We start from the raw sequence: 26564 nt of genomic DNA on the forward strand, positions 1-26564 counted from the left end.
AACAAAAAAAAAAAAACCAGAAAACATATCCATCACTCTAGACAGTTCTACTAAACACCGCTAACCCAGATTTCACACAGAAAGCCATGCAGACAGGGACCAGTCCTGATGTCCTGCCTTCTGAGGCCTGTAATGGATTTCTAGGATCTCATCTGTACAACACCCACAAAAAGCTTTATTGTGAAGTGTGTTTGTTATTGTTTTTAGAGCAAATCCCATGAGGAATCATCATCACAATGATTAATCAGTCATAAGAATGAAGTCAGCTTGCCCAATGATAACACCTTTCCACATGCTGCTGGTACATCTTCTTTAAGCCTCCAGGGAACTACAGAGGGACTAGACTGGAATACTGCCTTCATGTCACCAGAGTGCCATTCCTGAGCCCTCCCTCCCCCCAGGGTCCTTTTGATAATGCCAAAATAGGTCCCAATTGAACAGTTCCACTGGCTTAGAACCTGTGGCTCCTCCTTTTTACCTCCAGAGTTTTAGTTGGGATTACAGGTGTGTCATGCCTTCCTCTAATGAATTCCATCAGCTATACAAGCTTGGAGGCCCATACCTGTGATCCCAGGATCCCAGTACTCAGGAGGCCGAGCCAGTTTGCTCCAAGTTTGAGGTCAGCTTGATCTATACAGTAAGCAGCAGCAGCAACAACAACAACAACAACAACATTTTGTCAATTAAAATGAAATCCAGCTAGTCAACCGATCCTAAATAACTACCACACTGTGGATTTTAATTCCATTAAAAAGGTCTACCCAGACACATGCACAATTGAAAAACAAGGTAGCTCAGGCAACTAAAATCACAGGCAGCTCCTGCAGAGACCAGAATTTGCTGTTCACAACTAATTCTGGGAGACTAAGAATCTCCTTCTGGGGCCAGAGCGAGCAGCCGTCTGTCCAGCTACTGTGTACTCAGTACTCATACACATCAAAATAAATAAACAAATAAATCTTTAAAAAAATCTCCTTCTGACCTCTGTGGGCATCAGCCATGCATGATACATACATACATACATACATACATACATACATACATACACACACACACACACACACACACACAACACACGCAGATGAAAAGCACTCACACACATAAGAACAAGCAAACAAATCTTTCAGAAAACAAAACACACCATCACCATGCTGTGGGTGTAGTTCCGTGGTCCAACCTTTGCCTCACATGTGTAATAAAAGACATGGGTTTGATCTTTAAAACCACAAAAACTAAAACACAGGAAAACCAACCCTTAGCATTGTATGTTACATACAGGAACACTGTCACAACATGAATCTAAGTGCATGGAGCACAATCCCACATAAAAGTTGACTTGGAACTAGAAAGTAATACGAGGCAGTAGCTTCTTCCAATGCCTATGGATCCAGACTCCAGAGAAGGTGACACCACAGTTCCCAGCCTGGTTACTATCTAGTACAGAGATGAAATACATATAAATGCTTACGTTTAACAAAGTGCTGTTTATGGCTCAAACTGGGCACAAGCAGATTTGCCCACAATTCCCAACAGTGCTGTGTGATGCAAGAAACATAGCACAATTTCTGGAGAAAAGCAGACTTTCTAGGGTCATGGAGAACTTTGTCACTCTGGTTCTGACATAAGCACTAACTTTCAATAAATTACCTCCTAAAACAACTCCTGAGTATCAAGGAAAATGTTTCATGTGCTGTGGGCAGTGGGATTGGCAACCTTGCCTTAGATCTCAGGCAAAACCATCACTGGATTCTTCAGCCTCCTCATGGTGAAGACCTTGGTTCTTGGAGTCACTTTCAAATGTACTCAAGTAGAGCAGACAGAGAATCCCACATCTGAGATGCCTTTGAATTCAACACTTGGACAGCTCTGTGGTTGATGTATGGGCTTTAACATCTTAAGCAGAGCTCGAGACCATGTTTTAGGTAGATATGGAGACAGGCGTAAAGACAGAGTGCCAGTTCTGGGAAGTAATGAAGCATGAAGTTTGACTGTGTTTTAGAGAGTCTATTGGGGGAAACGTGACCTATTTATTTCCTGTGTCCTGTGTCCTGAGTCAGAGGAACTTTCCGAGCATAGTGCTCTTTTACCATGTGGGTTCTCAGGGTCAAACACACAGGTCATGAGGTCAGAGACAAGTATCTTAACTCAATGGGCCATCTTGCTGGCCACCACCTTTCTTCTTTTTAAAGACAGGATTTCATTTTATAACTCACTACACAGCCCAGGCTGACAACCTTCCTGCCTTAGCCTCTCAAGTGGTACAAGTTATCAATGCCCAGGAAAAGCCAAATCCCAACCCCCACGCTGAACAAAAAACTCTTTTTCTTTTTTTAGTAGTAGTCTAAACTACTGCACATTGCAAAATAAAAACACCTGGGGAATACTTGAGTGCCTTCCTTACACCTGCAGCAGTGCACGCTACTGCCACACACATAACAAACATTTGTTTCTTCATTTTCTATGTCACCAGAGAGAGTGAGTGACAATAACAGCTCTGGCCAAGACAGTGGCTTCATCTGCAGCCTGTATTCCAGTTTTGTGCACCCACTTACAGGACCAGCTGTTGTTTTAGCTGGTGTACTTCTTGCCCTCCTTTAAAGTGGAGCATTTTTTACTATGTTACATTTCTGATAGGCTTTTACAGCTGTTAGCACTCCTAAGTCCCTCTTCATCACCACCATCATCTCTTACAACACTCCTTGCTGGGTTGAGCTGCAGCTCAGTGGCAGAAGCACCTGTTCAGTGCACAGGACTCTGCGTTCAGTCCCTAGCTGTAATAAAACACACTACATTCTTCACTTTTAAAACCTGCTTTGCTCCTCTGTCATAATTTGATTGTATATGTTCTTGACTAGAATAGTATATGACTATTTCAGTTCTCAGACTATCACACCTGGAAGCACACAATAGTTATCTGTTCCACATAATAAATAATTACATGTTTTTAACCACACACACACACACACACACACACACACACACACACACGCATGGACGCACACGCGCGTGCGCGCGCACACACACACACACACACACACACACACACACACACACACACACACTCGGAATAGTACACACATGGATGTCAGAGGATGACTTTCAGAAGTTGGTTCTCTCCTTTCCCAATGTGGGCCCGGGGAATGAGCTCAGCTTGGTGGCAGGTGCCTTTACTGGCTGAATGGCCTATTGGGCTCCATCTGGTAATTTTGATTTATGAACTCAAGATATTGCCCAGTGACTCCAGTCTAACGCTGATTTCTTTGCCCTAGTGGTGTAATAAGCAGTGTAGGGAAGAGCTTAAACTTCTTACATATCCTGCTCCTCATCAAGCTTTCATATTCAGCAAACACTGGTGAGCTCTATGTTGTCATCTTAACTGTGGTCCATTCAACTGGAACATGAGATGCTTGCCAAGCGTCCTCATCAGCATGCTGAGTTTATAATCCACCCTTCCCAACAACTTACTATTCACTACTACACTCAAGATGTCCCTGGGTTATCATGTCCCTCTCCTGCTTACGCCTGGGATAAGCCACTTTCCTAATGACACAGGTACCTGGTATACTCATGGACTATCATTGCTTTTTGATCCCTTGGACAATGCTAAGTGAAATAATTTAGAAACACTAGAGAATGGAGCTGAAGATAGTAATGGTTTTTAATGTTTCTTTTTGTGGAACTCTGAAAAGACTAAAGAGAAAATACTGACTTTGTTCCTAAGCCAAATGAAGACAAAAAATAGAGGTAGAATTTCCCATTTGATGAAATGAAATAACATTCAGTGATAAATTTACAAAGAGATACATCACTTGCAGTACACAGTAGTAGCATGCATTACCATTTAGGGGGCAGGGAGAGGCATACATTCTCAAACACATTTCTTCACTGCTGTAAGGCATATTAACTTCACCCTAAAAACTCCAACGACATAGTTAAAGCACAGCGGCCCTGACGCCACAGCAGCTGGAACATGGAGGCCCTGGCACACAGACCTTTAGATCAACGCCACAGGACGGAGCACACACAACTGAATCCTGATGCCACAGCAGCTGGAACATGGAGGCCCTGGCACACACACAGACCTTTAGATCAACGCCACAGGACGGAGCACACACAACTGAATCCTGACGACACAGCAGCTGGAGCATGGAGGCCCTGGCACGCACACAGACCTTTAGATCAATGCCACAGGACGGAGCACACACAACTGAATCCATGCTAGTGCCAACACAGGACTTAAAGACTTCTAAGTTATACACTGATAGGAAGACAGCCTCTTCTGCAGATTATGAGCACTCACCTTGTAAAAAACACATTCTAAATGAATTAAAGGACCTTAATTAGGCCTGATACTCTGAAACTGTTAGAGGAAAACACACCAAGGTACAGCACAAAGATTTTTTTCAACAGGACTCTAGCTGTAGTGGCCATTCTTAGTTGTCAACTTGACTACATATGGAATTAGTTAAAACCCTGTGCACATCTATGAGGGATTTTTTTTTTCTTGATTAAATCACATGAAGTGGGAAGACCCACTTCAAATGTGGATCTCTGAGGTGGGGAATCTTTAGTCACCTTTCACCTGAGCCACACCTGCTGGCAGTCTACAAAAAGGACTCTGAAGAAGGGACATCTCTCCTTGCTGCTTGCTCTCTCTCCAGCAAGTCCCCTCCGTGACTGGCATTAGATAGAGCCTGCACTGCATACCAGTGTTTACTCACAACAGTCAACCTAGACATCTGGCAGCGGCAGGATAAACAAACACAGTGGGACCTTTCAGCCATAAAATACCACAAAGTTAGGGCCTTTGTGGTAAAATGGACCCACTGGAGATGACTGTATTAAGCAAACTCAAGCCAGCTGAGAACAGCGAATGCTCATGTTTTCTCACTTGTGGGAACTAGCCTTTAGACATATAAAATCATGTATTTACAGATGGTATGACAGCAAAACAAAATGGCTAGGGACTAAAGGGGAGCAAGAAGAAGGGTAAGAAAGGGGAGGAAACAGGATGGGGGTGTAATACGCTTAAAACACATTTTATTCACATGAAAATGGCCTCATATAACCCCGTATAATAGAACTAAAAGAAAAACATAAATTCTGAAGAAAAATTAGTGTAATCTAGGAGCTTTCCCTTCTAAAATTATTTTATTATTGTATGTATAATGTGTGAGAGTGTGGGCATAAACATGGCATGGATAGTACATGTATGGGGTGTGTGTGTGTGTGTGTGTGTGTGTGTGTGTGTGTATAAACCATGGAGAGGGCTCCTAAGAATTCAAGACAATGTACTCTTCACAAACAAGTTATGAAGTCATCTACCAGAGTTAAGAGTTCACATTTTATCTGGAAAAAAAAAAAGATACTGTATGTTATGGCTATTCTTAGTTGCCAACTTGACTACATGTGGAATTAACTGAAACCCAAGCAGCTGGGTTTTCCTGTGAGGGATTTTTTTAATAAGATCATTTCAAGTCAGAAGACCCACCTTTAAACTGGGCCACACCTTCTGCTGGAAGGCTATATAAAAGGTATGGAGGAAGAAAGCTCATTTTCCCCCCACTCCCCACTTGCTCTCAACTCTCACTGGCTAGTTTATTCCTTCACTGGCATTAGAGCCTATCCTTCAGGATTTTGGTGCACACTGCAGACTAGCTGAGACACCTAGCCTCATGGACTGAACAACTATTTAATCCTTAAACTTTCCATTGGTAGACAACTACTGATGGACCTGCTGGACTATAGCCTGTAAGCCACTCTAAGAAGTACACACACACACACACACACACACACACACACACACACACTCTCTCTCTCTCTCTCTCTCTCTCTCTTTTTCTCTCTCTCATTCTATCCATTCTGTTCCTTTAGAGAACCCTGATACATTAAACAATTAAGTTTTCTTCATTTATCACAGTATACTAAACGCCATTAACAATTCTTTAAGAATTCCTATCAATGGTATTCAATCTCTTCCACAAAACACAGAAAGAGGGAACATTCCCTACGATGTTTCATCACACCAATACTACAGATGCGTAAGTCGGGGAAGACAGAGGCTTAATAAAGATGTTACAGATACCATTCATGAACATAGAAGCCAAAGTCTTCCACAAACTCTCAGAGCCAGCATCTCACCTACCAATGTGCTGAAAGGCACACTACACCACAGCCAGCTGAGGTACTTGGGTGGAAGGCTGGCATCTAAACATCAGCCAGCATAACCTGCCACATCAGCAGGCTGTGGTGGTTAGACGTTTCTCTACCTATCTGGGAAGAGGAACCTCAATTGAGAAAAATATCATACTGGCCAGATGGTAGGTTTGTTGGATATATTTTTGACTAATGATGGATGTGGGAAGGTTCAGACAACTGTGGGTGGTGCCACTCCTGAACAGGCAGGACTGGGTGCTGTAAGAAAACAGCCTGCTATTGGCTTGATCCCCACAGTTTGCTCAGCCTGTTTTCTTACCACTCAAGACTTATTCCCAGATGGAAAGGGTTATACTTAGTAATAATATGCAACATAGTGGCATTCTGGGCTGGTGAGATGGCTCAGTGGGTAAGAGCACTGACTGTTCTTCCAGATGACCTGAGTTCAAATTCCAGCAACCACATGGTGGCTCACAGCCACCCGTAATGATATCTGACGCCCTCTTCTGGTGTGTCTGAAGACAGCTACAGTGTACTTATTTTTAATAATAAATCTTTGGGCCGGAGCAAGCAGGGACTGAGTAAGCGGGGTTGACCAGAGTAAGCAGAGGTTCTAAAAGTCAACTCCCAACAACCAGATGAAGGCTCACAACTATCTGTACAGCTACAGTGTGTACTCATATACATGAAATAAATAAATCTTTAAAAACAAACAAACAAACAAAAAGACAGTGGTGTTCAAAAATCAAGGGAATTAAGAATCCAAGAATAGACCCAGCCTGACAAGATGGTACCTGCCCTATAATCCCAGTACACACAAGACCAAAGTAGGAGAATGCCAAGTCTGAGGCTACTCTGATACAAAGAGACGCTGCCACAAACAAAGCAACACTCACAAAATATGTTCAATTAGTTTTTGACCATGGAGCAATAGGTAACCCAGTGGAAGAGAGCTCCTGTGATAACAGCAGCAGAATGACCAGGTACAAGGGACAAACCAATGACTTTATGATTCTCATAAAAATTAACTCAAAGTAGATCACAGAATTACATATAAAACTGCCAAATTTCCAGAACAGAATAAAGAATGATCTGAAAGCCAGGTGTGGCAACCCATGTCACCCAAGGCTACAAAACAGAGTTAAAAAACAATTAAAAGAGCCAGACGGTGGTGGCGCACGCCTTTCCCAGCACTTGGGAGGCAGAGGCAGGTGGTTTGAGGCCAGCCTGGTCTACAGGCTGAGTTCCAGGACAGCCAGGGCTATACAGAGAAACCCTGTCTCGAAAAACCAAAACAAAACCAAACAGATTAAAGGAGCACTCACGCTGTATGTGAATGAGCTGCTTTGGCATCTTGAACTCCCCAGGATATATGGACTCATAGTAAGCGATGTTACTTTCTGCTTCAGGAACTGGAATAACCATGTTATCCCGCTTCTCGCCGTACACCTGCTGTGCAGAGATAGCCCGCTGAAGATGGTGTTCCTAAAAACAAGGAAGATGCAAAGTGTAAGGTTTAAGATGCAGTGATCAGTATGTATAGCCTTACAGACGTTCCTGCTCACTTGTTTTCAAATGAAGGAATTCTGGTACATCCAACAGACTAGCTAGCCTAAGGTATTTTTCACACAGGGGCTCACTATATAGAGCAGACTGGCCTCAAACACATAAATATCCACCTGCCTGTGTGCTGGGATCAAGGGTGAGCGCGTAAGAACACCTCGAGGTGGAGTATCTGCCAAAGACGAGAGTCTGACCAACAGCATGAGCACTTAGTTTACAGATGAAAAGAGTTATTTTTTAAAATTTAACTCAAATTGTTCACATTTAGGATAACAGAGAGTACATATCAACTAGGAAGAAAATCAGCATAAAATGCTAATGGGCATTTTGTTTACAGGGAGGAATCAGAAAACGGGACAGCCTAGAATGAGTAGGGAATTGTTCTAGGTCCACCTCAGAGTAGCCCAGTCACACAATTTCAGCACTCAGATGTCTAATTAAGCACTACCCACTAACCTTCAAGAGGAAAGATACCCCAGATCTTCTGTTTGGTGTAAGAATTGAGCGGTGACTTGTTTTTCACAGTAACTTTACAATTCTCTTTCTTTCATGCAGTGACTGAAACCCCTGAATGCAGTTAACCAGCCATGTGCTACTAGTAAGCCATTCTTGCTGAATAGGGACATAAGTTTAACACAGACCTGATGTTTGGGGTTTGAGAACAGCAGCAGTAACTGTGGTTTGGCTTTTGTTTCTAGGTGTTTTATTTAAGATATTAAGGCGACAGTTTAAACATATGACGTGGAGGCAGTTATACTTTTTTTGATTCTTGTTTTTCGAGACAGGATTTTTCTGAGTAGCCCTGGCTGTCCTGGAACTCACTCTGTAGAACAGGCTGGCTTTGAACTCAGAAATCCTCCTGCCTCTGCCTCCCAAGTGCTAGGATTAAAGGCAAAAGCAGTTATACTTTAGTGAGAATCACAACAGTCTTTTACAACCTACACGTAGAGTACAATGTCTACATGAATGACACTGTTGGTTGAGGCACTTTACACAGGCAGTTATCCTACAGATGTACCACACTAATGTGAAAACACAAAGGCTTTGTGGAGCTAAGAGCATAGCCAGCAATGTGTTTTATCCACGAGTGAGGTGACTGACTCTCGCCCACAGCTAAGCCCATGTCAGCTGTCCTAATTATGTGCCACCAGCACCATGAAGAGTGATTCTAGGAAAGCCTTAAGTAAATCTTTTGAAAACTGTCACTCACATCTGTAAAACCAGAAGAAGGCTCCACCTATCTGGAAAGCTCTAAGAGTGCTAGTCCTGAAGAAGAAAGGACGGGCTCTAGGTAGATATGCTCCCCTTACTCTGTAAAAGCATCATGTGGTTAACAGAAATTGTTGAAGGAACCTGGAGGGTTCCCCCACATTGCATTATGAATGGAATCTAAGTCTCAGGTTAGAAGTGACCCTTCAGGCTTTTCATAAATGTTGGGCACCGTCTGTTTAACGGTATGTGAAAGTAGGCAGGGCTGCAATGATAACGACAGTCCCCGACGTTAACTACAGCTTCGATTTGATGGACCATCTCTGGCAGTAGAATTTTCTTTCACAGTAGATGTTGCACCTAGTATGGCGCTATACCACATCCCTGAACAAAGTTTTCACCATGGGTTTGCAGCACTTGCTTCCCAGATCTCAGACTAACCAATAAGGTGGAGGAGCCTGGACTAGCTCCACAAACACCATTACCTACAGATTCAAGCCTCAGTCCATTCCTTCCATTGAGTGGTGGCTTGTTTTTCACAGTAACTTTACAATTCTCTTTCTTTCATGCAGTGACTGAAACCCCTGAATGCAGTTAACCAGCCATGTTTTACTAGTAAGCCCTTCTTGCTGAACTAGGGACATAAGTTTAACACAGATCTGATGTGATCCTTACACAAAATGACTCCGCGAATCCATTGCTTATTTACTGCTCTATGAATCCTGGGACAGATGATGCCACCATACTAGAAGCTCTCGACACAAAGCTCTGAGCAGGCATATGTGCACCTATTTCTTCACTTACAGTCAGTTCCACATACTAAAGGAGATCTGCAGACACAGTTTAGGACAGACAGATATTACTGTCCTGAGCAACTGGAGCCAGAGCTTCTGTCAATACTTGGCTGGTAGAAAATAGTGTGAGCCCGAATTACTTTGTCTACCTTCAAATCTTCAAGTGATGGATAGAGAGATGTCATTGCAGGTGTTTTCTGGACTACAGGACTACGCACTATTGCCACCTGTTACTGGTATGACTTCAGAGACCCAGGATGGAATCAGGACTCAACTTACTATATACGAAGACAGTATACTATGTATAAAAGCACTTTATGATTCAGATATCCTGTTCATATAGTTTTATGAATTTCAAAGGCTTTCATGTGAGCCAACCAGAGGATTCTTTCACAGAAAAGCAGGAATTCTCTTCATAATGAACACATATTCAAAAAGCCTAATCTTTTGTCTCAAGTAATAATTTTTCTTCTAAATTTCCAGAGCTCTTTCTGGACACAGTACAAATAGGGCTGGAAGCATGTGCCTTGGACTCGGGCTGTCTGGATTAGAGCCAACCCCAACATCCAACAGTTTGTGATTCCTGGCAAGTCTTCCAGTCAGCTGGGGGAGGTGCAGGGGAACACCAAGAGCGCCTGGTTAGAATTTAAGATAAACACAAGCTGAAAGCGTTGGTATAACAGGTGTGCAAAATAAGCTTTGGGTTAGTTATTACCCAGAAAGCTTTCACCAGTCTGAGAAAACACCAGCCACTATAAAAGTATTGCAAATGCACGTGTGAGCATGTACACACACACTCCCCACCCTACCACCCTACCCCCGGAAATGGAAAGCATTCTACTTGTATTAAAAGCTCATTAAGAATGTATATATTCTCTCAAATACTTTTCTGTACATATAAATCCAACCAGGAATATAATATAAAATAATATACAGAGAGCTTTATTGTACAACAGAGTCCCATTATGTGCTTTGGGTCACCTGATATATGCTGAAAGCATTTCACACAGAGACTTTATTCTCTTCAATACTCTAGGTTTCGTGTGTAAGTCAAGCTCATGATAGCTTCACAACACAGACTGACAATGGAGAAAAAACAAACCATGTAGAATGATCCCAATACAAAAACCGTCTCTTAAATGATTCAAACCAATTCAGCACCTTTGTACTATGTACAAGATATTGTTTGGCACGGGAAAGGACCTGCAGACAATTACAATATGTTCAAACACTTCCAGCATTCCCTGGAATAATAGCACTCAGTCACCTTGGCCCTTCTGATTTTTTTGAGACAGGGTCTCACTATGTAGCCCAAGCTGATCTGGAGCTCACTATGTAGCCCAGGAGACCTCAAACTCAAAGGGCTGCTCCTGCCTCAGACTTTCAAGTACTTTCTTAAAACACACACTCACACACACGCACACACACACACACCTCATTTTTATTATTTTTCTCACAAGGTTCCCTCAGCTGTTGCTTTTCTTTGCTCAGCTCTGAAAGGACCTGCTTCCCTTTTTACATTAAAGGAATGAGTTTCATGGAGTAATCTTACAAACTTTTGCTCTCTGGACTTTTTATGACTAGGAAGTACTTACAGGCCACTTTATTGTTTGTCACCTTTGATCCCAGAAAAGTTGCATAGTTAAAAACTATGGTGTAAAAACAAATGCTTTGTTTATAAAGTTTATGTTAAAGCTTTTGGATTCCTACTAGATCCCAGGAGGCTGTAGGAACTCAGTTTGAATGGTGGGAAGGAGGCGAGGAGGTGCTGAGCTCTAGCCCTTCTGCCCCCTCCCTAAGCCTGGAAACAGGCTGCTTTGGGGAGCCCCTCAGCTGGGAAGGCAGGCACGTGCACACACCTCTGCTCTCAGATACCCTGATATAAGGATGGAGGAAGCAGAGGGAGGCACTTTATCCTCAGTTTGTACTCTTGTTCCCAGCTCAGAACCCTCCAGCCATCTTTCAATGCTTAGATGAACACGTGAGATATAGTTTATCTTTTGGATCCTCCTGCAAATCCATCTGCACTCTGAGACACATTTGAAATGCAGAGTGTTGTAAGGACAGCTGTAATCCCATTGTCCCTACAGTGAGACTGATAGTGGTTAGGAGACCCCAGAAGCCCAAAGGCCAGCTGGTGTGTATACACAGCAGGACAAGATGAGATCTTGTGTCATACAGGTGTAAGGTGAAGGAGGATTGATGTCCATAGTTGTTGTGACTCCCATACTCTGCTGTGTCCATGACTAAGCTACCTGACTCAAATAAGGCTCTAAATAGGGTACACCATTAATTTTTTAAAAGTCAGAAAATACCTCTAAAAAGAAAGTCCCAGAGTTCTGTTAGCTCATAGGAGATTTGGGTTTTGTCAATGTCATGAGCTCACATCATGGGGTGCAGCTTTTGCTCCAGGTACCCTAGATCCTCATCCATGGGGGAAGCCCCACTGGTTCTGCACATTCCTCCTCGCATATACACACTGTCCCCTCAAGCATGCACCTACTACAGGAGCGCATCTTACACTTAGGATAGATAGCAGGTCGTAATTACATGCTATCCCCCAAGTTTAAGTTCTTTCAGAGTAGGTGTCTAAATTACCTTTTAATTTTCTTGATAAGATATAGTCACATATGGTGTATGAGGATTATACATTTTAGCCTCGAGGTCTAGACAGGAATATCTTTGCAACTACCGAGATTCGGGCTTGACAATCTGGCTTATTTTATAGTATTTATGAGCTGTCACCGAGGAGAGCTGGGAAAGGCCAACCTCAAGGAAGCACATGGAAACATTTCTTCCTGCTTTATAACAGACTGGGATAAATGCCACAAACCCCAAAAGACAGAATATGCTCACTTTTCTGTAGACTATTCTAACTGAACTAGAGGCAGTTTGTTCTAAGTAGCAGTAATATATAAACTTTCCTTCTGGACAAGTAAGTGATGGCTGATTTTGTTAACGCCTCGTGAAGGTTAATCTAGCTTACCACACCAGAGTCCTTGCTGCTGGCCAAACCTCCACTAACACTTCCTTCTACATCTTCACATTCTGACCAGATGTCTCCTTCTAAACAGATCATTGCCCATGGGCTCCTCTACTATATTCCTGATAGGATGGCTAAAATTGAAAAGGCCAACCTCAAAAGGTGGTAAGGATTTAGAATGACAGCGTTTATATCCTGTCACTGGAAAAAAGTCAGCAGTTTTTAAAACCCAACATTTAGTCCATATTGCCTGGCAAATCTACTTATAAGTGTTGATGGATACAAGCTCACAAAAGACCTGAATAAAGAATGCTGAAACTGAGCCAGACAGTGGTGGCGCATGCCTTTAATCCCAGCACTTGGGAGGCAGAGGCAGGTGGATTTCTAAGTTCAAGGCCAGCCTGGTCTACAGAGTGAGTTCCAGGACAGCCAGGGCCACACAGAGAAAGCCTATCTTTAAAAACCAAATAATAATAAAAAAAAGAATGCCAAAACCATTTTAACAATAAGGCCTCAGACTGCCCCACCCACTCAGCCATTGTCCACAGGTGGACATGCTACACTGCCAGCTCAGCACTAAAGCATATGCACAGCATATGAGAATATGGCTTTGACCCCCACTACTGAGACAAACAGCCTCCCTGGGCCCCAAATAGGGCAAACTATAGTACAGTAAAAAAGTAGACTATCAGTAACAAAAGGAACTAGTTACTTTCTAAATCAGCTTTACCCACAAGAGCACACACTGGAGTCCGACTCTGTGTAGCTCTGAAACAAGCAAAGTTAATCTATGGTGCAAGAGCTCCCAGCTAGCGTTTGTTGTCTTGCTCCAAAACATCCCGTCTTTTGACTTAACTGGCAAAATGTTTTTTTCCTAACACAATCAGGGCTTAAGTTATTAACATGTTTAATTCTAACTCTTGTCCCCTTAGATGTAGCCTGTTTGTGCTTCACTTCTCAAGCCCTGCACACCCAATATGATGCTCAGAAGTGAGGACAAGGCTAAAATTATAGCTCCTTGTGGAGAACAATGTAATGAGAACAAGCCCAAAGTCTTTCTTTGCTTTTCTAATTAGAAAGTATACAGTGATAATATATACATCTCAAATCAGTGTCTCTTTGTTAAGCAGTACCTTGACCTAAAGTAAATGTGTCCTATGATACAAACAGCTGCATTAAGGCATCATGGCCCACTTCATATACACACTCAGCTTCACTACTGAGTCCATAACCACTTCCACGCTGGGGGTTAGTCTACATGTTAATTTCCACTCTGATTTCCAAAGAGCTCCAGATGTACCTCTGGCTATACTCACTGCCCCTCCTCACTTATTCAGGCATGAAGCCTCTCTTTCCTTTCCCTTCTCCAAATCAGACCCAATTCTTAAGAGATTTTTTTGTTTGTTTGTTGATTTCCTACCTCAGAGTTAGAGCTCGTCAGCCAGCAGAACACACTGCGCCCCTTCTCTTCTGGAGCTAGTACCAGTGGTCTTTCTGAAGAGACTGAACACCACACTCTAATCTAATCTGTGGTCTCTGCTGCAAACTGCATGTGATGTGTATCTCACTAGTTCTTCCAATGGACACACCCCAGCACTTCCCACCCATAGTCAGCATTTTACAGAACTTTCTAGCAATACTAGAATGTATGGTTCCCCATGGTTAACCCACATCTCTCTCTCCATTTTACATGACTGTACTAGGATGTGCGCCTCTCCTTTGGAGGCCTCCCACCATCTTCATGTAATACTATCTATTAGAGTAACAGAGAAAACAACAGGTGATTTTAAAGTGTCCACCTCCTGAGAAACACTGGGTGGAGGATGGCTTAAGACAGGAAGTTTGACACCAGCCTGGGCAACTGAAATCTTTATGAAGTAGAATACTGAGTAACAATAATCAGGAGAAAACTTCCCAATAAGGAACTGATGCCCGCAAACTACCCAAATTACACATGTCAGAAGGAGCAGGGCAAAACAAGCGAGAAGAAGCATGGTGAGCACCCGTGACGCCACCATTCGGGAAGAACAGAAGACCAGAAGTTCAAGGCCAGTCCTTGCCTCTCAAGACCCCGCCTGATATACTCGTGCACTGCCGAAACCCAAAACCAACTAATAATAGTAATAAAAACCAAGAAAGGACTGAAATACTTAAGAGCAAAGTCCATGACATAATTACTACACGGTTTATGAAGATGAAGGGAGGAGGAGGGTAGCAGAGACGACAAGAAAGCAAGTGGAACAAATATAAACAATCACATCTAGGTCCGAGGCACAGAGTTCTGTGCACTGTTCTCTGTGTGATACATGCATGCATGTGCAAGTATGTGTGCCCAGTGAGCTCTTGTGCCAGGTTTTCCCACCTTGTTCTTTTGAGACAAAGCTACTTACTGAACATGGATCTCATAAGCTTGGCTAGACTGGCTAGGCAGCAAGCTCTGGGAAATCTCCCTGCCTAAGTGCTATGTTAAAAGGAACATTGTCATACCTGGATTTTTAAATGGATGTTGGGGATTTGCTAGAAGCAAGTCCTGCTTCTACCTCCTCAGTGCTGGATTACAGACCTGTGTCATCACTAGTGGCTTCTGGGAATTGAAGGCAGGGCCTCACAGTCACTTTACAGACTGAGCTGTCTCCTCAATCAGTTGCTATACTAACCCCTTTCTAAAAACTTTTCTGTAACTGAAATAATCTCCAAATAACAGACTTATAGTAGGAAAGATATTTACTTCTTGTCTTCTCAGCAGGACAGTTTGTGAACACTTTTCTTGTCAGCCGACTTGTGTACAGCCACATAGCTTACACGAAGATAACGTAGCAGAACAATAAGATACAGTTTTGAACAGAGGAAGGAAACTTCAGGGTTGATGAACTTAGCCACCTAGTTGTTGAATACACTGGCTACACTGACCCACCTAGAAAAGTGAGCTTAAAAAGTTTTCCAGGAAGGGGTGGCTCTAAAGCTACCATTCACCACAGGATTCCTGTGCACCACTAATCTCAGCAAATGCAGAGTCTGGGAAAAAGGATGGAGTCCTTTCAGGTGCCATGCTCTGCTAACCGGTAAGCACCTAATACGTCTGCCTTATTTATGTTATCACTGTTAGTTTGATATATGAGAAGCTTGATGATGCTCATTCACAGGAGTAAATGTACAAGCTTCAAAACCAAAAAGTAACACTAAGCCGTGACATACTGAAATCATTCTCTTCTCCAACAGATTCGCCTATGTGAGGAGACTTCTTGCAGTTCTTTTCACTGATGAATTTTAAATGAGCTATTTTCCACAAAGTTTATCTTTTTGTTTTTATTTTTTAAAGGGAGGGCTCTATTTTTAATTATAGATGTTCTAAGCTTGAACAGAGTTTTAATGGAAAAAAATTAGAGGTTATCAAACTACAGCTAGGGGCAGGGGACCAAGTGCAGACTGTGGAGGTCTGCATATCCTGGAACAGGCTTAGCTTGGGTCAGTGGAGACTGCCTCACAGCAGGCTGGTAGTTCTGAAGGACTGGAAAGCCTGCAGAGCCAAGTGTGTACTGTCCAGTGCTTTACAAACAGTTCCAGACCGTTGACACACTTGAATTGTGATATACAGTGGTTTGTAACAGGAAGACCTCTTATTACACGTAGAAATGACAGTAGAAAAGCAAATCACAGCTCATTACATAAAAGCCTTTATGTAATGTGTGTCTTTAGACCACATAACACACACTTCATCTTTACTTCTCGGTCTGTTACAATGTACACCCATTTTACAGGAAAGGTGATGCTCAGTAAGATTATGCCATTCTCTCTCAAGGCAAGAAGAGGATTTGGGTTGTAGTCTGGCTCCACAACCCCAGTCTGTCAGGGAGTAATTCCACCTCTCTCCCCGACAATGGCTGAGTACAGGTTGGTTGCTAATATTAATAGGGGCCACAAAAAGTTAAGAAGCTGAAGAATAGAACGCTGGCTACAAGGATCACAGGAAGTTATAGTCAATTTAGGTAAGCATCGCATTTCCTACCTACATTTACCTGCCTGGAAAGCCATCAATGTGTATCTATGCTTCCTATCACTCAATTATGAAGTACTCAACACGGTAAAGTAAATCACACTCCAATAAGTACTGTTTTATCTTGCTGAGTCTAAAAACAGAATTATTAGTACTTAGTAGCTCTTCCAGCTCTTCTTTTATATATGTAAACTTTGGTACTATACTTACTATTACGTGGCATGTGGGAATAATGGAGTTTCTTTTGTGTTTTGGGGGCGGCTGTGGTATCAGAGGTCAACACTGAATGGCTTCTTCCATGGATGCCTGCCTTCTTACCCCTGCATAGTTTTTCACTGAAATCCCAGCTCATAGACTGAGCTAGATTGGCTGGCTACCAAGATTTGGAATCTGTCTCCAGATTCCCAGTACCGGAAGCATGCACGTGTGTGCCACCATGCCTAACTGACATGGTTGCTGGGGATCTGAACTCCTCTTCAAGTTTGCACAGCAAGCTCTCTACCCACTGAGCTATCTCAGCAGCCATGACTTATTATTCATGGAGTGTACTCAGGAATAGGAATTTCCTTATAGGAAGAAAATCAGCTTTTAATTTAGAATTAAGTATAAAGTCAATTTTACTGTTATAAAAGAAACAAATTATTCACCATTCAGAGAAAAGACTTATGGGATGAACAAATTTGGTTGAAACAAGATAGATTCAATTTGCCCTATAAAAAGTTGACAGTTTTATCTATTTTGTTTTTCCCTCTGCTAGTGACTGGTGAGTGTTACAACAGTATGCGGCTATTGTTCTTTTGCTTTATTACACCCTGTGAGCCATCTGAGAATCAAACTCTCAAGTGGGCACAAATCCTGAACTAAGGAAACTGGGGCAGTGTAACATAGCCTAGGTGAGAAATTGACAGTTCTGTGGCATTACTATTTTTTTCAGACTAAAAATAAAAAAATAATTGCATATAATTTTCTTCCTTCAGCAAAACCATAATCACTTAGAGCCCCCATCATATCTGTAAATAGTATCTTTCCATAGCAATTTCAAAAGCCTGATCATCTCAAAGATCCTGTTTTCCTCATTTGCTCAAACTTACTCTTTATTCATTCTAATTAAACACAGAAGAAAACATCTGATAATATCAAATTACTAATTAGTTTAATATGTGATGACAAATTGTTTTTAATGGAATTTGAAAATAACTTCTGATTCTTGTAGAATTTTTTTCAACTGTCAAAACAAAAGTCATGTAAAAGGCAACATCAGAAGTGTGGGCTGAAATTCCAGTTTACCAATTTCTAATTTTGTGCTGCATTCTTTAAACTTGGTTTCCATGCGTCTATGCACTATAGAGCATGTGACTATATGACGCAGGGAGTGAGGGGAACAGGGTCTTCCTCTGTGGTTTACTGCCTTATTTCTTGAGATATAGTACCTCTCTCAATGAGAGAAGCTTGCCCATCCATGAGCTGGGCTGGCCTTCCAGCAAGCTCCCAGCATTCCGTCCATCTCAACCCTATAACACTTGGATTACAGGATGCATGATCATGCTTGGCTTTTGATGTAGGCACTCTGGACTCAGGTCCCTATGTGGACAGACTACACACTACTTTCTATGGAGCGATCACCCTCACTCTTTAGTTACCTTTAAAAAATATTAAGTATTTCCACTATAAGGGCAAAAATGAAATAGAAGATATAAACCTCTTAATATAATACTTAGCATTTCATCGGGCGGTGGTAGGGGTGCACGCCTTTAATCCCAGCACTTGGCAGGTGGATTTCTGGAGGCCAGCCTAGTCTACAGAGTGAGTTCCAGGACAGCTTGGGCTACACAGAGAAACCCTGTCTCGAAAAACCAAAATAAATAAATAAATAAATGAGAAAAACAATACCTAGCGTTTCAAAACTCAATTTAATGTCTGTTTTCTTACTGGTAGAGGGCTGAAAACAATACCTAACTTACAGGGTTATATTGAGAATCGAGGAAGTTATGTCTATAAAGATTTGCTCTGTGTATTATTCCAATGATCAGATTATAATACACAATGGACTGAAATATTAATAGAAATGCTCACTCTAGCTATAAGGAAGCACACAGAGCCTCAGGTCCAATCACCAGTACTACAGTAATAAAAATATACAACCCCCAAACAAACAATAAAACCAAACTCAGCAACGTCTACATTTTTTTTTTTTTTGAAGAAAGATTTATTTCAGTTCACTGTTTCCACCTCATTGTTATTGGCTGACCGTCACTGTCATCAGTTAACCTCTGAAATCATCAAATCTCACCGACAGATTAAGGGCTCTCTTTAGAAACTTCAGGTACTGTAAAGTCAGCCATGTCAGCTTTTCCAAAACAATGAGGTCTCTCCACACTTTGGAACACAACGGGGAAACGTGTATCAGAGTCACAGGGCTTCTCACAATTCATTCCAATACTACCTACTTATGTCACACACAATGCATGTAAAAACTCACAGGAATATTTTCCAATCTTGCATGCTACCTGAAATGAATCTAGTCAACCCCTTCCACGCAAACAAACAAAAATGCACTAACCACCTTACTACAGGGGGAGTGAGGGAAAGAGCTGCGGTGGTTTCCAGGCCCACTCTAACTCACTGCATCATCATTGCTGTAGTCCACAGGGACACACTTCCTCTTGTAAGTCTCTGCTTCATGGAAAGGCTAAATACAGCTTAGACAGCACTTACCTCTTACAAAGACACTAAGTAAAGCATGCTAAATTTGGAATGTAGGAATTCCATTAAATTTGTTGAGAATGATAGCCTAATTCTATTTTTAAAGACAACAGAACAGTAGCCACGATCTCATTACAAAGACAAATTGTAACAGATGGTGCCAGTCAGTCTTTTTACTTCCTCAAGTCTAAAATGGCGTTAACTCTGCAGTAACAGATGCGGGCACAGGGCTGGTGTTGAAACATTTGTTCAATTAGGGAATTTCTTCACTCTATAATTTTCAACCACAAAACATCTTCAAGTAAGTAAATGACATTCTGTTTTAAAATCTGAACAAATCACGGCCAGAATGCAAACTCTTTTTGACAGCAGGGAGGCTGAATTAAGGGTCAGCCTGGTTGACACAGGATTTCCAGGACAGTCAAGAACACTTAGAGAGACCAGGCCCTGTTTCAAAATAAAGCAAACAAAAAGTTCTCTGGAAACAGGAGGCAGTTAGCAGACACCTCAAAGGCAAGGCACTGGTGGACACATTTCATCTTCTCAAGCCAATAAAGCAGGGACATCTCAGATGCTTCTGGGAGGACTACATTTTCTGTCAGTAAGTTCTTAGTCAGAGTGACCTCTACCTGGACGACAGCAGAGCACTCTTTCCACCAACATCATGTTTGAAATAATGACTACTGCAGCAACCTGCATCCCCAGCTGACCTAAGGTGATACAAAATGTGACAAGAACCAGAAATAAACTTCTGATATTACTGTATCCTGAGACTTTGCGGCAGTTATCACAGACACACCATACATATAACCTGACCTATGTCTATCCTAACATATAAATGGAGGGTGAGGTGGTACAGACAAAATCTGAACTATTGAAGAAAACTAAAATAGATGCCAAGTGAGAACAGTGACAATCCATAGCATGCATGTGAAAATAACTTATAACAACCTGAAAAGACTGACATCACACTGCAACCAAACCTGCAGCCCCAGCCAAGTTCTTAAAAACTGAGAAAGAAAACAGTACACTGGTTGTTCTGTCTGGCAATACATAAAAGATGAGACACACACATACACACTCACACACTCACACATGTGGGGAGAAATAATGGGCAGACAGACACAAACAAAGCCAGTAGGAAGCAGTTTCAGAAGAGACAAACCTGGACAGAAACACTGGCTGGCACACTGAGCAGAAAGGAAACACAGTGGAGGCCAACCAAGAGGCAGAACAGCACAAAGCTTAAGTGCCAACAGAGAAACCAACAGACATCAGCAGCAGTTAGAGGAATGCTGTCTCTGCCTTGCCATAGGCAGTAAGGCAGAGCCCTCAATGCCAGAGCACACACCAGATCAAGCTGAGAAAAGAAAAGAAAAAAGGAAACCTCTCATAGTCAACAGAAGCCACGAAGATTATGGGACAGGGAGCCTCTTGCAGTGGCAGACCTGTGTCTGAAGAACAGGCATGGCCCATGGGTTTCTGCAGCACTTCTCCCAACCTTCCTTCATCCATATGGAGTGTTTATCATCGTCATCCTGTCTCTGTGACTCCCACGGACTCTCTGATGGGGAGGAGGAAGATGGGGAGAGGGTGTTGTGTGGCAGTTTTTGTTCCTATCAGGGGCAAGAGGCAACAACACATGCAGACCTATACAGTCAAAAAGGAGCTAACCCTCTGGATAGACAAAGTGAACATTATCTCCTGAAGATTTACGTGTCAAGACTGTAATCACTGGTCCCTCTATGGCTACATTTGGTATGTTATTTTTACTGGCCAAATTCTGACCACAGCAATTAAGAGCCGACTGATCTTCTAATGCTCTTTCTTCCACTAAAGTCACATTTGAATTGAGGCCACTATGCCACAGTCTACGCCCTGGAATGAGGTTATGAAGAACAGAAGCCCCAAGCCAACCAAAAGAGTAATGCAGTGATATAAATAACTCTTTGCTGCAAAACCACTAGGATGGGGAAAGGTTCTATGCTAACAGTGCAACCTTTGCCCTCCCTATCCTAGCTGGTAACAGAGATGGTCATGTCAGTCATACAGATCTGCACTGTAAGTGACAGGACTTGGGTAATGAAGCCTAGTGGTTAAGAAACTTGTTTTGTCATAGCAATCACATGGTAAAACCAGCACCTTGATAGAACTTGGAAGTGCCATAGGAACAAACACAGCCTTGGGATAGACTGGTTAGAAATGCATCAACAAGCTAACTGACCTAGTCACAAATAACGGAGGCATTAAAATCCAATACTAATGGTAGTTGGAGCTCAGAATCCTATAGTAAAAGACTGTACCAACCAATTTATAAAACAGAAATTTCAGCAGCAATTGTGGCAGCCTGTGACTTCTCAGTCTCATAATAGACAACTAAGGAAGGGGCCATTAGTAAACTCAATAGGGGAATAGTAGAGAAATGCTTTAATAATGGAAATAAAGAAAAGCTGTTAAAAGAACCTGAAGGCTTCAGAAGTGAGAAGAAACAGGCAAATGATAAAAAGTGTTCCTCTTGCTGTGATGAAACACCACAAGCAAGCTGGGAAACAAAGAGTTTCTTTGGCTTATACTTTCACATCATTCAGTCTATCATTGAAGAAAGTCAGGACAGGACACCTGGAGGAAAAGGCTGATGCAGAGGCATGACAAAGTGCTGCTTACTGGCTTACTCCTCATGGCTTGCTCAGTTTGCTTCCTTTTGTCCAGGACCATCAGCCCATGAATAGTCCCATCCATAGTGGTCTGGGCCCTTTCCTATTAAGAAAGTGCCTTACAGCTAGATCTTAAGGAGGCATTTTCTTGCTGGACAGTGGTGGCGCTTGCCTTTAATCCCAGCACTTGGGAGGCAGAGGCAGGTGGATTTCTGAGTTCAAGGCCTGGTCTACAGAGTGAGTTCCAGGACAGCCAATAAACCCTGTCTCAAAACAAACAAACAAACAAACAAACAAACAAACAAACAAGAGGCATTTTCTCAACCGAGGTCCCTCCTTTCAAATATCTCTAGCTAGTATCAAGGTGCCATTAAACTAGCCAGCAGTGTCACACACCACTTCAAAACCAGCAGCAATGGTGTGTTCTGTCTTCAAAGAACAACTGATTTCTGAATAGAGGAGGCAGCAACTAGAATTTTAGAAGGCAGGTTTAGGTAGGAACTTTAAATCTGAGTGAGGCAGTCTCCTAAACTAGGGAAGTAGTACAGCAATGGGAATGACACCAGTAACAATCTTTAAAAAATGTATTAGCATTCGTATGATGTGTGTGTGCAAGGGTGTGTGTATGACACAGACAGCTTGGTGAAGTCAGGTGGCTCCTTCCATTTTCCTATGGGTTCTGGTGATTGAATTCAGGTCACCAGGCACTCAGGGCAAGCACTCTGTACCTGCTAGAACATTAGAAATTTTTAGGAAGTTACTTTAGATACAAGGTATTTTCAGTGTTTGTTAGCCTGACTGCACTTGTCCAATTAAATTCTCTTGCCAGACTAACCTTTCCACTGGGATTTAGCAAAGCTAAGCATGTAAACTCAGTGAAAGGGCAGCTTAACACCAGTCTGTTTAGCTGGATAAGAAAAGGAATTCATGTCAAGGCATCTCTAATAAGGTCTAGTAATTCTTTTTGTAAAACTGGGTATGGTGTGATGTATCTATAATTCCAACACTTAAGAAGGGGGAGGCTAGGAAGAGCAAAGAGTTCATGGCTGGCCGGGATTACGAAGTCAGACTGTGTACAAAACAGAACCAAATAAATAAAGGCTACAGGACAAACACATCAATGAAAATGTATTTATGAAGCTGATTCTTTAATATTTCCTTATATATGGGGGGGGAAGCTGTTTTATTTTAGTGCAAATGTATTACAAGGAAAAATTCACAATATAAAGAACATTATACAAATTTCTCAGGTATGCGTCACTGCCAGGTGGTAGATGGGAACTGAACTGCAGGCAGTAAGAAAGTATTTGCCATCAATGTTCATTTTCAGATCAAAGAGATGGAAATTAATGCAAAAAATTCCAATTCAAGTAGGAAGTTATTTTTGAGAATTCATGATTTATTGTACTTTTCTTTGCTTCAAATGGTAAGCAAGGTGACTTTTTAGGAACTTCAACTTGACTTATTTTCATTATGTTGAGTAGCAACATAACTGCTGCAAACTACAATAATTCTCATCCTTAAAACTGGGGATTTAAGAGCAGACCTCTATCTACGTGTGCAGACAGCATACTATCAGTGTCACACTCTGAGAACATGGCTCTCAACGTGCAAGCTGTACCCTGAACACAGGACTTCACAGGTTACACTTCAGGGGAGTCTTCCATATGATCTGTGTCTTAAAACTGACTTCATTTTAGTTTTATTAAAAAAAAAATGTCAACGATGAGTGGCATGTAGAATATGATGGTCCACTCTCCTGAGTGCTGGGACTAGAGATATGAGCTACCACGCCTGGCTCCCAAAACTATTTAAACAATTATTTAAGAAACATGTTACCTTAATATTAAGTTTTTAAAGATGATGATTTCTGCCATCAAAGGGCTTAGAATGGTAAATTATATACGTTAATTTGTTCTCTAGTGCTCAGGAGCTATGGCACTTAGCAAATGTAAGACAGTCTTCATCTAAATTGACAGTAAAAGGTTTTCTGAGAAGACTGGAAAGGGGGACAGTACTGCCCAATGGGAAGAGGGCTTGTGGCAGCTAGCCTTCAAGACAAACCCAAGACACACCTCCTTCTTGGTATTCAGATCCAGGCTGATGTGTGAGCAGCGACCCTATGGCAAGGTGACTCTGTGCCATTTATAAGATTAGGTAACCAGAGAGTGGGCTTTAGGTGCATTCTCAGTATCCCTTAGGCTCCATGCTCTGGAGGAAGCCAGATGCTATGCCAAGTCATGTAGGTAGCCAATAGAGAGGCCTGGGTGATGATGAACAGAAGCCATGAGCTGAGAACGTGAGTCTGGAAGCAGTTTGCAAGCAAGCAGTGTTGACAACCCTAAAGGATTCTTCTTAACTGGAGTCAGAACTGCCAGTAATGTGGCTCCTGGACCCTCTGAAACGGTCGATTTTAACTGGTTGATGTTTTGAGCTGCTAACTTTGGAGTAATTGCATGGTAACAGATAGCACACATGTTGATACTGATTCTTTGCTGCCCTAACAAAAAACTAAAATGGAATAGCTTTGGAACTAGTCCATTGACCAAAGAGAACCCATTAACGAAGAGGTCATCGGTGATGCCTGGCAGAGTGTCACATGGCTATGCAAGTGAGGGCACACAGCAGAGGGTAAGATACTAGACCCTGGAAGGCACCAAGCAAGGGGCAGGAAGTTTATGCTTTTGCCTTTAGATAGATGAAAAGTAGAAAATTTACCCAGTGAACTAGGTGCTGGAACTAGGGACTAGGGAGATGTTCTGAACCAAAGTTAGAAATGCTTTTTTCCCATTATATAAGGATAATTAAATAAGTAATAAATATTACTTATTAAAGTATTAATAAATAAGAATAATTAAATCAAGGCTCTTAAAACAAGAGCCAGGCCGATGGTCTTGAAAAAAGTGCAGTGTCTTTTTACAAATGAAGCATATATTTGGAAATGCAAACTGAGCCAAAACCAAACCCTAGGCACTGCCCAAAATCATGGTCCAAATGGTTTGCTAAAAGTTAGTCACACCTCTGTTGTGACTTGGCCTCACTATTCAGCCCACGCCAGCCTCAGCTGGTACCCCCTTCCCTAGGTTCCCTTACAGGCTGAGTGCTTAGACTACAGGCTCAGGCCTCAACTCATTCTATAAAATCTCTCAGACCACAGAAAAATGCAGATTAGCTCACAGAGCTTCTCAGAAATCCAAGAGTGTTGTCTCTCAGTAGGACCAATGAAGGGATGAAGTCGAGTTTATTCTTACAAGCGAGGTGGTAGGCATAGGTGGCTCACGCTTGTGACCCCAGCACTTGGCTGATGGAAGGTTTGGGAAGCCAAGGTCATCCCTGACTATAAAGCCAGTCCAAGGCAAGACTGGGCTAAAAGACACTTCCTATGTAATTTTTTAAAATTTCTTTTTTAAAAAATGAATTATTTATTTTATATATATGAGTACTCTATAGCTGTCTTCAGACCCACCAGAAGAAGGCATCAAATCCCATTACAGATGGTTGTGATTGTTGGGATTTGAACTCAGGACCTCTGGAAGAGCAGTCAGTGCTCCTAACCACTGAGCCATCTCTCCAGCCCATCTACGTATTTTTATATGTGGTTTCAACTAACAGAACATAATACAATTTGAAGAGTCAAAACATTTTTAAAAGAGTTATACAAGTGGAGACATTGGTCTCTTGCATTGTAAGAGACAAGAGATAGTAGACAACAGACCCTTAGAAGCACAAATGTTGGCAGAAAACAGACAATGGGACTTAGTTGAGAATATGACTCAACATTACACGTTGGAGGTTCTTTTTAGTTGCCTAGGCCATGAAGCTTAACACCAGAACTATACCAGCAACTGTTAACTGTGCTAAAACCGACTTAGGTAGGACACCTGCTTCTGAGTTCAGAGAGTACTTGAGGAGTCTTGGGGGGCTTTGGGTTGAGGTAAGGAAGGATAATCTGCATGTGGAAGGTATGTGAAGACTATCAAAATGTCTCTCAGCCCTGGCCATGTGTAAAACCCTCTTACATTTTGCCTAGGTAGATCTATGTGACCAAAAGCATATTAACAGTATATAAATTCTGAAATCAAGTTACAGAAGACTATGGCCCTTCTCCAATGCTTTTATTCTGGAGGAAGTGAGGGACTATGTTGGAAGCTACCCTAAGGCTGTCTTTAGAGTATAACGAAGATAAACCACATCTAGATTCTCAGCCCTCAGTATGAAAAAGTATTGGTTCAAGATACCAAACCTGGGAATAATTTGTTGTGGAGCAAGAAATTGCTAGTACAGATTTCAAGGTTTTTCCCCGCTTGGAGCCCATCCCACTCTTAAGAGTTCTTTTGCACCTTTCTTTAATAAATCTTGTCTTGCTCTGAAACAAAACGAAACAAAACAACAATAGAAAAGAAAGGCAGGGAAGGCAAAGGAGGCAAGTAAAAGACAAGTGGAGACACTAGTCAGAACATTGTCAGAGAACATGTCAGAGAACATGTCCCATCATACAAAGGAGACAC

The 26564-nt window shown here is 42.0% G+C and overlaps 1 protein-coding gene across 3 annotated transcripts in view; it reads right to left on the reverse strand.

The window, feature by feature from the left end:
• The window catches only part of Epc1 (enhancer of polycomb homolog 1), a 91242-nt gene that overhangs the window by 22768 nt on the left and 41910 nt on the right, over nt 1-26564 (reverse strand). For all 3 annotated transcript variants that reach the window (XM_031364925.1, XM_031364926.1, XM_031364924.1), the window contains exon 2: nt 7482-7641. In XM_031364925.1, coding sequence (XP_031220785.1) covers nt 7482-7581 — 100 coding nt within the window. In that variant the 5' untranslated portion in view covers nt 7582-7641. The remainder of the gene's footprint in view (nt 1-7481; nt 7642-26564) is intronic.

This window comes from Mastomys coucha, unplaced genomic scaffold (genome assembly GCF_008632895.1).
Source record: "Mastomys coucha isolate ucsf_1 unplaced genomic scaffold, UCSF_Mcou_1 pScaffold13, whole genome shotgun sequence".
NCBI lineage: Eukaryota > Metazoa > Chordata > Mammalia > Rodentia > Muridae > Mastomys > Mastomys coucha.